Raw genomic sequence first — 16,753 nt, 5'->3', positions numbered from 1 at the left:
AAAATATATTTTTATTGATTTCAGAGAGAGGAAGGGAAAGGGGGAGAGAGAGATAGAAACATCAATGATGAGAGAGTCATTGATCGGCTGCCTCCTACATGCCCAACTGGGGACTGAGCCTATAACCCAGGCATGTGCCCTGACAAGGAATCGAACTGCAATCTCCTGGATCCTAGGTCAATGCTCAACTGCTGAGCCATGCCTGGCCGAGCTACCCATATATTTTCTTATAATACTTTAGGAGGACTCTTCTTTTTCTCCTGCCTCCCTGGATAGTTTAATGCATGGGTTGGCACTCTTGAGTTTTATTGGAACATAGCCACACTCATTCAATTACAAATTGTCTACAGTTGCTCTGTAGAGTTGGGTAGTTGCGAGACCATATGGCCTGCAAAGTTTGCTGACCCTGTATTTAATCCACTGAGGAGTTAATTCTGTGAATAGTGAAGGTGGGGCAGGTAATTTGATATTGGAGTAGGTAATTAGTGAAGGAACGAGCTCCTGCTGAAGATCCCTCCCACACTGGTTGAGATCCTTTGACTAGAAGGCATTTTAAACCCCAGTCTGTGTGAAATGCACTTTCTGGGCAGCAGATCACCCACTGTAGTCAGACACTCAGCAGGGGCTGCCTTACCAAATACCTGCTTATGTAACTAGTAAATTGAATTGAAGGAATGACTATAAATAATTGGTTTCCATATTGAAAACAAATGTCTTAACACAGGAACATTACTTTCTTGCAGCTTCTTTCCATCCAAACTTTGGGAGGATTTTAGACTAAAAACATTAGCTAGGAAAAGAGCCTGACCTGTGATGAAAACACTTTTTCCTTTCTGGAACTATTTCTCCCCTGAGAACAATAGTCATACAAATGAAGTGTCATGTTTGCAATGACGAGTCAGACTCTGGAATGTCGATTGAGCAAGAAAATTTGGTTGAGCAAAACAAACACCAGTGGGGGCTTTGTACTTGGCCTCCCACTCAATTCCAAACGCTCCTACCAAATTCTAGGCTTCTCCCCTAAAATCAGTTGAGGCCCCACCCTGGTGCCATCGAGAGAGAGAGAAGTTCTGGGATATTTAAAGGTTGAAAATTAGAAAAACGCTTTGTGCATGAAAAGATAAACTAGTTTCTTAACAACAAATGGGTAAAAGCTAAAACCCACAGAAGCCTGGCTTGAGTAAAACAGCAGGGTGAAGCTGATGAGGACGGCACTAGAATTAGTATGATTTTTGAGGGATCGGGTCAAATTTTTACCTTTTAGCCAAAAATAAATTTAATAACTTTTTATTAAATAATTACACTTTCATTGATACTACATACAGGAACATTTAGGTAAAAAAACAAAACAAAACATCACCATTCCAAGTTTATAAATGCACAGGGTGCAGACGAATCTGTCCTCCATGTTGTAAAATATGATATTAAGGGGCCCCTTTGAAGCTTGAAGTCTATCGTTTTAAGATAAATAGGCCTTATATTACACAGCAGATAGCAAACTTACGGAATTCAATTCTCCACAAGATGATATGGGTATCATATAATATGGGATGATGGTGGGGAGCCAGAAATAGATCACTGATGATAGAACCATAAGGGGTCACTGTGGGTGCTGAGGAAGTAACTGGCAACTATGGTGCATGACTGATTCTCTGAGGTCCTGGAGAGGAGGAGAAACTGCCTCCATCTCCATCACAACCTGTTCCAGGACCCACCGTGGTGCATCAACCACATACAGAGCCCTGGGCCAGGTGTGCCCCAGCGGTGACCTAGAACAGCAGAATCGGGTTCTTTTCTGGATGGATGAGTAGGCAGGGGCAGGGGGCAATACTCACCACATAATCCACGACACCAGTACCATCGTCGCCTCGTTGAAGGCATTGAAGAAACGAATGAGCTCTTCTCCTTCGGAGCCTAGTTTCTTTAGGGCCACTCCTAACACCAGGGCAAAAAGGACCAATCCTAAAATGTTCATCCCTTCGATCTCAGTGCCAATGGGGATCTGCAGGATCAGAGTAGACACAGGGTACAAGTTTACAACGTATGATTGTGAACTAAAGATGCATTTGCTTCATGTCTCCACCAGACTGAAACACTATGCCCAGAATGAGAAAAGGTTCATATTTTCTTTCTTAAATCAAGGGGCAGGAAGGTCAAGGGGAGATGGAGTCAAAGGATACAGAAAGTCAAAATTTTCACCTAGTTGTTAACTTTAAAAGCTGTTCAAAACTGGCATAGTTTGAAGCAGAAAGCAGTGAGCTCTCTGTTACTGGATATATTCAGGTACAGGCTGGCCAATCACTTCAAAGGGTTGCTTTTAAAAGAAGAGCTAGTTGCTGAAAAGTTCCCTCAGACCAAGAGTCAATGATTGTAACTTCACCTCTTAATCACAACAATTCTTTGTTGTTAGGCTGTTAGGGTGGCCTCCTAGCTAACAAATTTCCCAAAAGATTTTTCAGGACTGACATGGATATTTCAGGATATTTGTTCCTAAATCCCTGATTTTAAATGTGTAGGTAAAATGTATTCTTTATTCTTTCCAGTAATGCTGAATCTCACTACTGCAAACATAGATTGGATAGGCATTTTATTCCATCAAAACTCATGAAATTCTGAACAGGAAACATATGTCAGCATGGTAAAAACACAAAGAGCATTTTTAGCAGAGTTCTAGTCCCAGCTCTGATATTAAATAACTTCTTTGAACATCAGGTTCTTCATCTGCAAGATGAATGAATTGGACTAAATCAGTAGCTTTCGACTTAATTTTATTTTTTTATTTAAAAAAATATATATCTTTATTGACTTCAGAGAGAGGAAAGGAGAGGGAGAGAGGGAGAGAGAGAAACATTAATGATGAGAGTCACTGATCAGCTGCCTCCTGCACGCCCCCAACCAGGGATCGAGCCCGCAACCCGGGCATGTGCCCTGACCGGGAATCGAACCCCAATTGCCTGGATCCTAGGTCGACGCTCAACCGCTGAGCCACACCCGGCCGGACTCAACTTTTTTTTAAAGTGGAACTTTTCCTTCCATCTAAGAAAGGTTGGTGGCACTCGGAGCCCCTCAGCCCTGGGGAGGTATACGTGTGGGGGTGGGAAAGGGGTAAAGCACCCCCATTTTCCCATGACAGTTTTGTGACTGGACTGAATAATCCTTGAAGTCCCTTGTCCCTTCCTGCTCTATCATGACCTAGCCCAGTGTCTGGCAAACAATAGGTACCCAAAAAATATGTGTGAATGAATAATAGCTAGAGTAAGTTAAGCCCCTAGGACAAGTTCTATGTGTAGGGGTAGGTAAAATCACATATTAAATATATTTCAGGGTAGCAGAAGGGTGTCATAAAATATTATTGAAGAATGGGGAGAAAAAGGGACATCTGTAATATTTTGAACAATAAAAAAAATGTAGTGCATTCACTGTATATAATAAAATGTAACTATTATAAATAAATAATGTTTATAAAATGAGCTAATAGTGTGAGAAAAGCTTTCCTATAACATTAAGTAAAAAAATGTACTATAACAAAATTATATAAATGGTGTGATTTATAACAACGTAAAACAATCAAATTCAAAATAAACAATGCATAGAAAAGAAAAAAAATATATTATTGGAGAAAGGAGACATCAGTTCCAATTCGATGAAATAGATTTGCTAAAGATTCCAAAGCTACAGACACTGGCCTTTGGCCATGTTGGTAAATAACCAAAGAAGCAAACTCAGCCCATGTGCTTTGAACAGTCCACGGAAACCCCAAAGTTTTCAGCCCTGCAGAGAAACAGATGCATGGCGTTGGCCCCTGCAGTTAAGAGAATTCTGCTTTATGAGTATTTGTCATGAGTGATCTTGCAAAGAGGTTTACCTTTTCGAGGGTTATGTTCCCGGAGCTCGTGTTGCGGGCCACCTGGCTGTAGTCAGTCGCATGCTGTGAGTGAGAGAAGGAAAAATCCACTGTCAGTTCACAGGGAAGGATGGGACAGAAGAGCCAGGCCTCTTGCTATTCTGTCATTACCCACTTCGAGTGTTGGGGGCATCGCTCAACTGGCTGGCCTGACAAGGGACACTGAGAACTGAACAAAAGTACCTTAAGACCAAGGCAGCACATACTCCAACAGGTCTCTGGGTTATTTAGGGACCCGAGGACACAGACAACGGTTGGCAGGTCTGCCCAATTTCATGCTTATAGTCTGGTATTTCAAACAGCCGATAGTTCACAGTCCGTAACGCCCAAGTTCACTTTTCAACGTGTCAATTTATTTTTATTCATTTATTTAGGCTCCACTTTGTCTCAGAACTTATTTGATGACGACCGCTTTTCGGAATCTGTTTCTAATGGGCCTGAGCCTCCATTCTCCAAAGCGAAGGACTTTAGGCAAGGCGGAGCTTCCTGGGTGAGTGTTCAGGGAGACCCACTTCTCAGAAGTGAAACACCTCTCCAGCTTCGGCCTACAGTGGACTTCACCCATTTCTGCACAACAGGCACCTCCCTGTGGCAGCGCGCACTGTCAAGTGGAATCTGTTATGAAACACCCTTCCTGACCTGTTCTAAGGACACCTGGCTTCTGAACTGTCCGGAGCAGCGCATTAGGAGGTACAGGCCTGCTCTGTGCCAGCCTTTGAGCAGCTCTGGTCTCTCTGATTCATCAAGCTTTCAGACAGGCAGAGGTGCTCAGTGTTCCTGGGATCAAGGGTGGGAGGAAAAACAAAACCCACCCCACATGTGACAGGCACTGAAACGCCATATACTTTTTCTTTTTCTCTCACATCATGTTATATATAGAAGCCACAGCTGTGCTTACATGCAGATTTATTTACTTTTTTAAAGAGAGAGGCTGTAAGCAGAAACAGAAAAGTCTTTACTTAGAAAGGGCAATCAGGTTAGTCCATCTAATCTAGACATTTATATTTCTTCTCTGTGTAAAGCATGGCCACTGGGATGTTGCTTACAGTATTGCTAAAATTAGGAAAAAACCTAGAAACAACCTGAATCTACATCAATAAGAAACCAATGGAGTAAAATTATGGTACATTTATACAGTAGAATATAGCCAATAACATTGTGCAGAAGGATATTTACTGACAGGAGAAAATCTTCACAATATACTGCTTTAAGAAAGAGTTTAGAGCCCTGGTCAGGTAGCTCATTTGGTTAGAGCATCATCCCAATACACCAGAGTTGCAGGTTCTATACTAGTCAGGGCACATACAAGAATCAAACAATGAATGCATAAATAAGTGGAGCAACGAATCAATGTTCTGTCTACCTGTCTGTCTCTGTCTCTCTCTCTCACTAAAATCAATAATTTTTCTAAAATCTTAAAAATAAAATTTAAAAGTTTATAATGTGTGGTATGATCATTTTAAAAAATATATCTTTACTGATTTCAGAGAGAGGAAGGGAGAGGGAGGGAAAGAGATAGAAACATCAATGATGAGAGAGTCATTGATTGGCTGCCTCCTGCATGCCCCCGAGTGGGGATGGAGCCTGCAACCTGGGCATGTGCCCTGACCGGGACTCGAACCACAATCTCCTGGGTCATAGGTCGATGCTCAACCATTGAGCCACGCTGACCGAGGCTAGTATGATTATTTTTAAAACATGTGGGCATGCATAGAAAAAACAGAAGGATGTATACCAAAATGTTCATGGGTAGCTCTAGGTGGTGAATATGAGTGATTTTTATTTCATTTTCTTCTACTTTTTTGTACTGTTTAAAATTTTTTTTTGCAATGAGTATATATTACTTTTATAAGAAAAAAGATAAAATTGTACTTAATTCTAAAATAGTTAAGAGAACCCCAAAATGTGATCTGAGGGTATTTCTCAAGTGATGTGAAAAGATGTTGGAACCAGTGGAATATTTTAGAAGAATGTTGAGTTTTTTTGTTTTAGTCCAGGGGCCCTTCTATAAAACTTAGACCAATGTTACCAAGTTTTGTTAACAACACTCTTTCTCTCTGTTCCACCTTACCTAATTCTATAGCAGTAATTTATATACCCCCATCCCCATCAAAGGTTCATATTTTTAGCAAAGCATCAAGCCTTACCGTTCGAAAAGTTGCAACCACAAGGTTTGAAGGAAACAGGTTTCTGTTGGAAAAGGAAGCATTTCATCAGTATTCTTAAAATTCAGCATTCAAAGTATCCGCTTTAAGATGCCCATTCCTGACAGCCTCACCTACAGTATTCCTCCTCCCTCCACCTCCAGCAATTACTGTGGTCTTCTGCTTGTTCAAACATCCACCTATGCCTCAGCTGCTGGGCCACAACAGATACTTGAGCTCACCAGTTTTTATCTGTCTCCCTCGTGGGACTCCTTGATATTTAGGTTCAACCAAGCCAGACTAACTGCACCACTTTCCTTTCCACAAGGTTAAGCCCTATTGTAGTGGTTTTCAGTGGGAAGTGGTGCTGCCCATTAGTGAAATCCACGGGAGTGTTTTGTTGTGGCAATAATTGGGGGGCATTCCTGGAATTGGGGGAGTGTGCGTAGGGGAAAATGCCACGTCCTAGCCATTCATTCTGCTCAGTGCGGTGAAGTCCTATACAATAAATGGTCTCGTGCTTTCCAGTATTTTGCATGACACACCTGCAGATGAAACCTTATAATTATCTGAGCCTAACCTAACCCCCAAACAAGGCAGTTTGCATAATCTGAACATACACTGAATTTTCTAGGAATGCAACTACTGTGTAAAATGTGGGATAATTATTCTTTTGTTCAGAGTGTTTCCAAGAATTGTTCATATTTCTGGAAAAATCACATCGTCCATGGCAAATGGTAAGTCCTTAATTGTACACATGGTATCAAGTATCAGTCTGTATTTATAGTTGTGTCACTAATGGTGAATCCAAATTAGGAAGCAAGCACCTAACCACTTTGTTTTAGAGCATTTACATGTTAAAACACATTATTTTTATTATAAGTTACTCTTTTGACTTTTATATTACAGTTAAGTCATATTAGTGTTTTGAATTATGCATACAGGTAAATTCTATTTATGAATTTCATTTCAAGGTGAAGAATATAAAATATTTGTTACAAAAACAGAGCAATAGAGCTGATGGAGTTCAGCTGTGTTTTGAAACCAAAGTCTATTCATACAAACAGTTTTTACTGAGGGGCTCCTTTGGGTCAGGCTCTGTGCAGGATTCTGGCCTTGATATATGAGAAAATAAGAATAGTCTAGAAGAGTAAATGACTCTGGGTCATTCTTTACAACTTGTGCCAAATTTATGCACGAACTCTTACTTCTGTGGTTGAATTGTTTATCTAACACTAGAATCTCCAGGCAACTGTTTGCAGTATGTTTGGTTTCAGAGGGAGGCAGGTCTGACCACAAGCAGAGCCTAAGATGGCCTCATGGAAGCCACGCCTTTGAGTAATACCCTCCCCTTGAGCATGGGTGGGTCTATGACTTGCTTTTAGTTAAAAGAAGAGAGCAAAGGTTAATTCGATGTCACCTTTGTGATGTGGTTACATAAAATTGTGGCTTCCATCTTGTGAGAAGACGCTTAACTGCTTTCTGGGCTTGCATGTTTGATGAAACAAGCCACCATGCTGGAGAGAGAAACTGAGGGTGGCCTCTGGCCAGCAGCCAACTAGGAACAGAGGCTCCCAGTCTAAACTTCAAGGACCCGAATTCTGCCAACAACTACGTGACCTCAGAAGTGAATCCTTCCCCGGTCGAGCCTTTGGAGGAGACCCTAGCTATGGTTCATGCCTTGATTGCAGCTCTGTAGGAGGCTGATGCAGAAGACTCAGCTAGGCCATGCCTGGATTCCTACCCTGCAGACACCATGAGATAATTAAGGTGTGATTTTAAGCTGCTAAATTGTTGGTAACTTATTAAATTTGTGCATTAGATAACTCATATACTAGCCAACAGGGTTAATGAGATACAAAATAACTTCATTACACGCAGGGTGCTTCCATAAGACAGGCAGCATGTAGTGACTCAACACAGCATTTTCCAAACCTAGTCGTCTGTGAAACCAGCATTGCTTTTAACATATTTAGAGAATATCGGCTAGTACATGACCACATTTAAGCAGACAAAATGTGATCTTCAGTTGAATTAATTGTTACAAAATGGTGATCAGAAATTTGAGTCCTATCACAAACATATTTACTTAAAACAAAAAAGGTAGAAAAAAACTAGCAATGTGTATTGACTATCCCTTAGTGTATATAAATAGCAACTTATGTTTGCCTATTATTTCCATTACAAAGCACCTTTCTTACATATTTCAAACTTGTGGGGTAGGTTTGGTATCTTATTTCCATTTGCTATATTAGTTAGAAGCAGAAATAGGTCCTGAGCCAAGGTTTTCCTATTCTACAGGCACCACATGACAAGTCTCAATAGTTCCAGGACTGAGCTGGCCACTGGGTTCTCTCCCTAAAAGGGCAGGGAAGTTAAGGAATGAGCTGGGTTAGAAGCCCTCCATCAGTCCCTATGAGGAACAGTTTCCCCTGGAAGTACTTTGCATCCTTCAGGGATTAGCAGTTTCCTCAGTTGGTACAAGCACAGCCTTTCCCACAGCCTTGAAACACACTCTGCATGCTATTTTGTTCCAAAGAGCACATGCTATTTGTTTAAACCCCGCTAACTGGCCTGCCTGGTCTCTTTAGTGTGAGCAACAACCTAATACTGTTTTACCCAGAATGGACCCTGACCCTAACCCAGAACCTCTAGACCAAACAGCCATTGACACACCAACCTGTTTTCAGACAGTCTACAGTATCTAGTCTACAAAATCCAATGGAAACAGAGAGGTACAGACAATACTAGAAGCAAAATAACTCCTGCCAAAAAAAAAATCAATTTCTTAAGAAGAAAATGATGTGTTCTGGCAGTTTCTTATAAAGTTAAACATATACTTACCATATGACCCAGCAATTCCATTCCTGGATATTTACCCAAGAGAAATAAAATTATATGTCTGCAAAAAGGGTCTGTACAGTTAACAGTCTTATTCACAATAGCCCCAAACTCAAATGTCCATCAACAGATGAATGCACAGGTTATGATAAATCTGCACAATTGAATCCTACCTGGCAATCAAAACTACTAATATATGCAACCTGGATAATCTCAACAACATTGTGCTGAGCAAAAGCAGCCAAAGAAAAATACATGCTGAATGATTCCATTAATATGATACTCTATGAAAAGCAAAACTAACCTACAGTGATAGAAAACAAAACTTTCTAACCAAAACTTTCTGGGGCCAGGGTGGAAAGTGAGGATTGCTGAGAAGGGTTATGGGGGACAGAAATGTTCAGTGTCTGGATTGTGGTGATAGTCAAATGAGTTCTCTGTTTGTCAAAAAACTCACTGAACTGTACACCTAAAATGGGTGCATTTCATTGTATGTAAATCATGTCAAAATACTTTAAAAGTAAAAAAATAAAATAAAAATACAGTACTAACTGCAAAGGGGATTTTACAACCAAAAAAAAAATTGCATTCAATGAGATGACTGAACTTTCTTTAGGTTTTATAGCTTAGCTCTCAGATATTGGGAAGGGATTGCCTGGGGGCAGTGAGCCGAAGCTCATGTGCCCACAAAATCACATTCCTTTTCCTTAGTCTCTCTGGTTGCCATAGACCAGGAATAGGAGCAATCCCCTCCTGCCCATACCGAGGGGCAAGGAGCCGAGGCTGTGGGAGTAAAGCAAAACATCTAACAGATTGTGTCTTTGGTATTGTATTTAAAAAGTCATAGCCATGCTCAAAGCCAACTAGGTTTTCTCCTTTGCTATCTTCTAGGAGTTTTATACTTTTGCATTTTACATTTAGGTCTGGGACCCATTTTGAGTTGATTTTTATAAAGGGTGCTGGGTCTGTGTCCAGATTCATTTTTTTGCATGTGGATGTCTAGCTGTTCTGGCACCATTTATTTAAAAGGTTATCTTTGTGCCATTGTATCGCCTTTACTCCTTTGTCAAAGATCAGTTGACTATATTTATGAGTCTATTTCTGGCTCTCTATTCTGTTCCATTGATCTATTTGCCCATTCTTTCACCAACACTACACTGTCTTGATTACAGTAGCTTTACCATAAGTCTTATAGTCGGGTAGTGTCAGTCCTACAACTCCGTTCTCTCTGCATGCTTTATTTATTTATTTATTTATTTATTTATTTATTTATTTATTTAACAATATATCTTTATTGATTTCAGAGAGAGGAAGGGAGAGATATAGAAACTTCAATGATGAGAGTCATTGATCGGCTGCCTCCTGCATGTCCCCTGCTAGGGATCCATTCCGAAACCAGGCATGTGCCCTGACCGGGAATCTAACTGAGATCTCCTGGATCATAGGTCGATGCTCAACTGCTGAGCCACACAAGCTGGGCTCTCTGCACTCTTCTTACCCCTCTCTCCTTTTAAATACATATGCTGCTGTGAGCTCTGGATTTTCTTATTCCTGAGCTTTCCTGTAGCCAGGATCAGCTGCTCATGATGCAAGAAGTTTTGCTCCCCAGAGCTCTGTCTTCAGGCATTTCCCACCAATTCCTCACATTCACACAGTAACTTTGTGGGCTTTTAAAATAAGGAACATTTGAACTAGAAGGAATTTTAGTGGTGACCAAGTTCAACCCCCTCATTTGGTACACGGTGACACCAGGCTCAGAGACAGTAAGCTGATACATCTACCATTCATGCTCCACTTAGACCAAGACTGTCTAACAGAACTTTCTATATTTGTGCTGTCTAAAATGGTAGTCATGTGGCTACTGAGTACTTGAAATATGGCTAGTGCTATAGGCATATTTTTGAATTTTATCTTTTTTTTTCTTTTTGGTGCCCTGACCAAGAATCAAACTGGCAACCTTTCGGTACATGGGACGACACTCAACCAACTGAGCCACACTGTCCAGGGCAAGGATCTGAATTTTAAATTTTGTTTACATGGAAAACTTAAATGACATGTTTAAATTTAAATAGCCACTCGGGCTAGTGTCTATCATATCAGACAGTGCAGACCTGGAGTGCTGAGATCCAGTCTAGAGATCAGAAGGCCCAAATGCTGACTGCCATGCAGCACTCAGTTTCACCGGCTGTTCCGGTGCTTCTAACTACTGAGATCTTCACATACATTAAACCAAAGTTTCTCAGGCATTAATAGTACAGGAAATCAAATGTATGGGCTCTAACCAGGACTTTATAAAAGATGTAATACCTTAGACAAAATGAAAAATATCAGCATGTACCACACTTAAAGTGTTGTTTTATGAAACTGATGTTTCAGGGTGTGTATATGGGGTGGGGGAGCATATGTGCATATGTATGGATGCCATAATTTTAAACGTTTTTTTTCTTTCTTGCGTCCCTTCCATCTCTGTGGCTGCTCTTGGTTGGGGGCTGTCCAGAACCTAAGACAAGAAGATGGTCGCTGCAAAGAAGATGAAAGCGTTGCTGGAGTCGATCAACTCTAGGCTCCACCTTGTTATGAAAAGTGGAAAGTACGTGCCGGGGTACAAGCACAGTCTGAAGATGATCAGACCAGGCAAAGCAAGACTGGTCATCCTCGCCAACACCCACCCAGCCTTGAGGAAATCTGAACTAGAGTATTACACCATGCTGGCCAGGACTGGTGTCCATCACTACAGGGGCAATAATATTGAATTGGGCACCGCGTGTGGAAAATTCTACAGAGTATGCACACTGACTATCATTGATCCAGGTGATTCTGACATCATCAGAAGCATGCCAGAACAGACTGGTGAGAAATAAATCATGCAAAATTTTTCTTTAATAAAACTGGCCAGAGCTTGTTTAAAAAAAAAAAGTATTTCTTATAGTGGGTTCAAGTAAAAAACATTTGCAAAAATGCCAAGACCATACTGCTAAATCCAGAGACGCAAGTCAGACCAAATTGGGAGAGAATGAATGGATACGCTTTTCCAGAGCTATAGGAATCTCTGGATACATTACTTAAAACAAACAGAAAAACTGGTATGAGCCAAGGCTGAACTGGTGACGGCAGAAACTTAGTGGTACTGTACAAGCTCCTGCAGCTCTCAGGATGAAAAACTTCACAGTGTTCCTTCTTTACACATCTGTTACTGTTAATTCTTCTGATCCTATTTGTCAAGGGTGGTATGCATTTCCCTATTCTGTGTGAGAAGACTGTAAAACAATTTACTTTTGCTTGGATATATTTTTTGCTCCTTTAAGTTCAAAAATTCTTTCCTGAACTTATGAAAATTTCAAAGACTCTTCAGAACAGGATAGGGCTCATGATATATACATCTGATATTTATTATCCTGGTGTTTACGGTTACAGCCAGTTAACAAGGGTGTGCTCCTTCTGATCCTGGTACTCCCGACAAGGCTGGGAGCAGAGGAAGGGCTGGGTGGTGGGGTCACACTACTGTGACAGTGGGGGGGTGGGAGAGTAATCTAGCTTTTTAAGGCCCACATCCAGTTTTAAATTCCAGCTGGAAAGGCTAATGCAGGGCCCCTTGGGTAGGGGACAATTTTAGGAAATGAGGCAAGGAACAGCACTGTATCATTCTCTGTATCAGGTAGCCTGAGAGGCTGGGACATACTAGTATATTAGCAAGACACTCAAATATTAGCTCATTTATTCCTCATAACAAGTCTAGGTAGTAGATACTATTATTAGCCTCATTTTACAGGTAAGGAAACTGAGGTGCCGAGAAGCTAAATGATTTGTCCACACAGCTAGTAAGTGGTAGAGCGGGATTCAAACCCAGGTAATTGACTTCAGTGTCTGCTCTTAATTGCTACTCACGCTGCCTCTCTGGGTACAGGTTCTTTTCAGTACCTGAACTATTCAGGTAGTCTCCTGGGTAGAAGGAATAGTGTTAAAAGCATTTTTTTTTTTAATTACAAGCTACCATTTTAGTGACTAGTTTGGCTGAGAAACCTCCATTAATTTGGATCCTTGTTAGATTTGCTAAGAGTCTTCATCTTGCCTATAGAAGAGAAAGAGATGCATAGGCATAGATTGAACAACCTGCCATGGCCAACATCAAAATAAATTATTCACTATTCATTCTTTTAACTGTGATCTAGGGGCCAACATTAGATCTCTGTCTCCAATAGGTTTCTTTGCACCTATTGAGCAAAGTGTCTTTGCAACTGAGAGGCATCAAATTCACACCAGTCCTTGGGAAGGAAAGTAAGTCACTCACGCTTCCCTTGCTGAAGGGAGAGGTTCATAGCACAGTCAGCTGTTGATAAAATGAGCACAAGAGAAAACATAACTCCTAGAAAAAAGGGCGACAGGCAAAATCTCAATTGTGCTTACCAGGCACCTGTAGCTCCTGGCTATACTTCTGCAAAAGACACAAGCCTGGGGCCATTCTTCTGGCTGCCAGTGCAGATAGAACCTCCGATCTGGAGCTGTCCCTACCTGCCTCCTCTGCAGATACGTCTTTGGTTTTCCATTTGAAAACTACAAAGTTTAGCATCCAGATGAATGTTTAGAAGCCAGCTGCCTCAGTCCTTTCCATTTATAGCTGAGGTCAGTTTTGGAGACCATACAGGTAAGGCAGGGAGAAAAGAAAATGGAATGTCAAGGAGCACATGTGAGGATTTCTGCCCCATTTCAGAATGGAAGGCTCTTCTGTGTTTAGTTTTGACTTTTCTCCACTTTCCAAATTTCCCATAGTGTTGATTCTATTAGTCCAAAACAGTCAGTCACTGTTCCCTTCTTTTTCTCCAGGCTCCACGTGGTTCCCAATATATCTAAAGACTACATTAGCTTCTAGTCATCTTGAGTTCCCCCCAACATTCTTTTTCCCCTCACTTACTCTCATTTATTTCAAACTATAAAAAGAGAGCCATCCCCATTGGTTGTGAATGGGGAAAACCCCAATCTCTGTAATACTGCTCCATTTATAACAAGAGCAAGCATATATTGGGCTAGTCTGCCCTGTTCTAAGAGCTTTATAGACATAACTCATTTAACCCTCAAAATAATCCTGTGAGGTAGGTACTATCATGATCCTCATTAGGAAATGAGGAAGCCAGGGCACAGGAAGCTATGGAAGTGCCCTAGGATCCATAATCAATAAGCATTGTTAGGGACTAAGAACTTCACAATGAGTGGGTTCCTGATTAAGCTGTTTCTGTCTCTTTGGTGCCCAAACCATTGCATTTCAGATGAAAAGTCATGGCTCAGTCCCTTGGGTTACACTCAGTTTTGAGAGTCCCGTACTGTTCCAGGACCTCACGATAAAAGCTCCAGGCTGCTCAGGAGGAGATGGTCTGTGACTCTGCCACCTGACAGTTGCTATCTACTGTCAAATCTCAGCTCTCAAAGGGCCCGCTCCTAGTGCCAGCACCTCACACCCACTCCACAGTCTACTTTGTTATTTCTAATCCATTGCATGGTAGGAAATCAAACCACTTGGTAATGGCATTCTGAATTTTCTAAAAGGCATAATGAATATCTATTGGCTTCATTTCTTCCTGACTTGTAGTTAGATCTTGAAAAAACAAATTAGAAATTATGGCAGAAAGACCCCGTGGGATTTTGGGGCACACCACGACCAGGAAAGGTCATGGTCTAAAGCAAAGCCTGCACTGCATGAAGTCATCAGAGGCCTTTCCCACTTCTTCCCGGTGTTTACGTTGTGGGCAGTTACCAGGTGAGGGCCTGCTGGATAACTGAGGTGTTTACTGGCAGATTCTCATTTCATTCATGGGCCCACAGGCAGAAAGGACTGTGTCCTGCCTTTGCTAAAGAACATGCCCAGAATCACATAAAATCAACATCTGTGAGGTTTCTCTGAAGGAAGCAATTTTAAAATTTTTACCTAGAATCTTCCCAGACCCAGGAAATATTTCTACGTGGCTCAGGGCTGTTTACTTTCACAAGTTGCTCAACGTGAAAGCCGAGTCTTAGCAGCTCCATGCATGCTTTCCTTCACCGAAAGGGCTCATCTCGTCTTTTTAGAGAAAGTGCATCTGCCGTAACTCAGTCAAGCCCTTACCTGGTTCCTCTTTTGACTCAGAGCAAACATTTCTGACTGTGGACTAGGCTGGCAGCATGTTGTCATTACTATCGCATGTTGACGTGGGGAAGGGGAGAGTGGGAGAAAGAGAGCCCTGAACTGTGGGGCACTGAGACCCATGCATGGTTCTTCGAATCTCTCTTTTGATAAATTAATCTGTGACCTTGAACAAATCACTTAATCCCTCTGTGGCTCAATTTCCTCATTCGTAAAATAGGATCACACCACCTACACTACCTTTATCCGTGAGCTGCTGGATTAAATGAGGTTGGCTGTTGGAAGCATTATGAAACACCACCTATCCCCAACAAGCCATGACAACGGTTCTTTTAGTCTTTCCCTGTATCTGCAGCCCAAGTCACTGAAAAGTCCGCGCCTACACTGACAGCTATGCCACGATGCTCGCTCACTGTTCACTTCAGAAGCAGGAGCTAAAAGGGGCTTGGATCTAAAACTAGCATGCCACGATCAGGAAATAAGAAATGCCTTCAGGGGCTGGTGGTAATAAGGTAACCCCTCATATCACCCCTCCCCACTGTTTTTTGGCCACTACCCCTCTCTTGGAGGTGAGAATGCTACTGAGCCTCCCTGTAGGGGTATAACCAGCATGTCAGAGCTGTGCATCCACATTCCCTCCCTGGGCCACTGCTCCCTGCAAAAAAGAATTCTTTAGCCCCCATACCTGCTTTTTCTCCCAGAACAGGGGACAGATACACTGAAGAGCCAAAGGCACTCTCAACCTCATTAGACTGTTTTCAACACCCACCTAAAAGTAAGTCCCCAAACTTTAAGGATCTCTAAAGACTTCAAATATCAAGCTGCCAGACACTAAACAAAGGCTGTGATGTCGTCAAAGCCCTAGTAGACACCTCTACCTGGCGTTTTGGTAAGAAGTTTCGGTACTAACTTTCTGGTCCGCCTCATCAGAGATTTTTATTTTTCACTGTAATAGCTTGGACTTTTTTTTTTTGGTTGTTATTGCCATAGTTTCAAACGAACACTCTCTTAAGCGGTAGACAGTCATCACATTTTCCAGAGAGAGAAATAGAAACAGCAGTAAGTCAAGTCATTTTGCCCACAGTTTGCTGTTTTTCACAGCCTTAGCAATGAGCTTTGCCTCAGTGACTAAGACAAAACAGATTTCTCCAAGACTTCCAATTGGAAACCTGGAGCAGGAGCCAGCTGAACTCCTCAGCTGCACTTAGCCAGGTTAGTAAGTGACTCCAGGCTGCAATTTTCCCATCTGTGAACTCTGGGCTAATGGAGAAAGCAGGAGAGACTGATCTGGCTGGATACTACATCTCAAGGGATGAAAGGCAACTTGTAAGTCACAGAAAACAGGCAAAGCTAAGTGAAGATGTTTTTCTTTCCCTCTCGTCTAGAACTCACACCTTCCCACAAATAAAGCCCCTTGAAACTCACAACACTCTACAGTGGTCCCGACTATGGGGTGGAGGGCAACCTGTCCCAAGCCCCCAGGAGAGGCTTGTCTGGGCAATGGGCCCCACACAACTAAACCCAGCCTTGTTATCCTTGGGTCCTCTGACAACTCCTCAAAAAATCGCCAGCTTCCTCCCAGCCAAAGGGCTGAAACAGAAAAAGCCACAGATTACAGGCAAGGATGGTCCAACAGGCAAAATTTACCCAAAGCTCCCAGAAGCTTTCGGGCGCTGTGTGGGAGAAAATGAGGTGAAGAGAGCCAAGAGTGGTTAGAATGTAGCCAGAGAGTACAGGAGTAAAGTGCAGGTG

The 16,753-nt window shown here is 41.9% G+C and overlaps 1 protein-coding gene and 1 pseudogene across 4 annotated transcripts in view; one reads left to right on the top strand and one right to left on the bottom strand.

Moving 5' to 3' along the window:
* The window catches only part of SLC1A4 (solute carrier family 1 member 4), a 28,095-nt gene that overhangs the window by 10,194 nt on the left and 1,148 nt on the right, over positions 1-16,753 (bottom strand). For all 3 annotated transcript variants that reach the window (XM_081156409.1, XM_081156410.1, XM_081156411.1), the window contains exons 2-4: positions 6,052-6,094; positions 3,866-3,928; positions 1,836-2,002 (exon numbers count right to left, since the gene is read on the bottom strand). In XM_081156409.1, the coding sequence (XP_081012535.1) occupies positions 1,836-2,002; positions 3,866-3,928; positions 6,052-6,094 (273 nt within the window). The remainder of the gene's footprint in view (positions 1-1,835; positions 2,003-3,865; positions 3,929-6,051; positions 6,095-16,753) is intronic.
* LOC308566238 (large ribosomal subunit protein eL30 pseudogene) lies at positions 11,403-11,750 on the top strand (annotated as a pseudogene). The gene has a single exon. The product of its transcript is annotated as a large ribosomal subunit protein eL30 pseudogene (transcript).

The sequence above is a fragment of the Miniopterus schreibersii genome, assembly GCF_964146895.1.
Source record: "Miniopterus schreibersii genome assembly, chromosome: 13".
Lineage (NCBI taxonomy): Eukaryota > Metazoa > Chordata > Mammalia > Chiroptera > Miniopteridae > Miniopterus > Miniopterus schreibersii.
The sequence above is the reverse complement of the archived record's forward strand: the minus strand, read 5'-3'. Positions and strand labels throughout refer to the sequence as shown.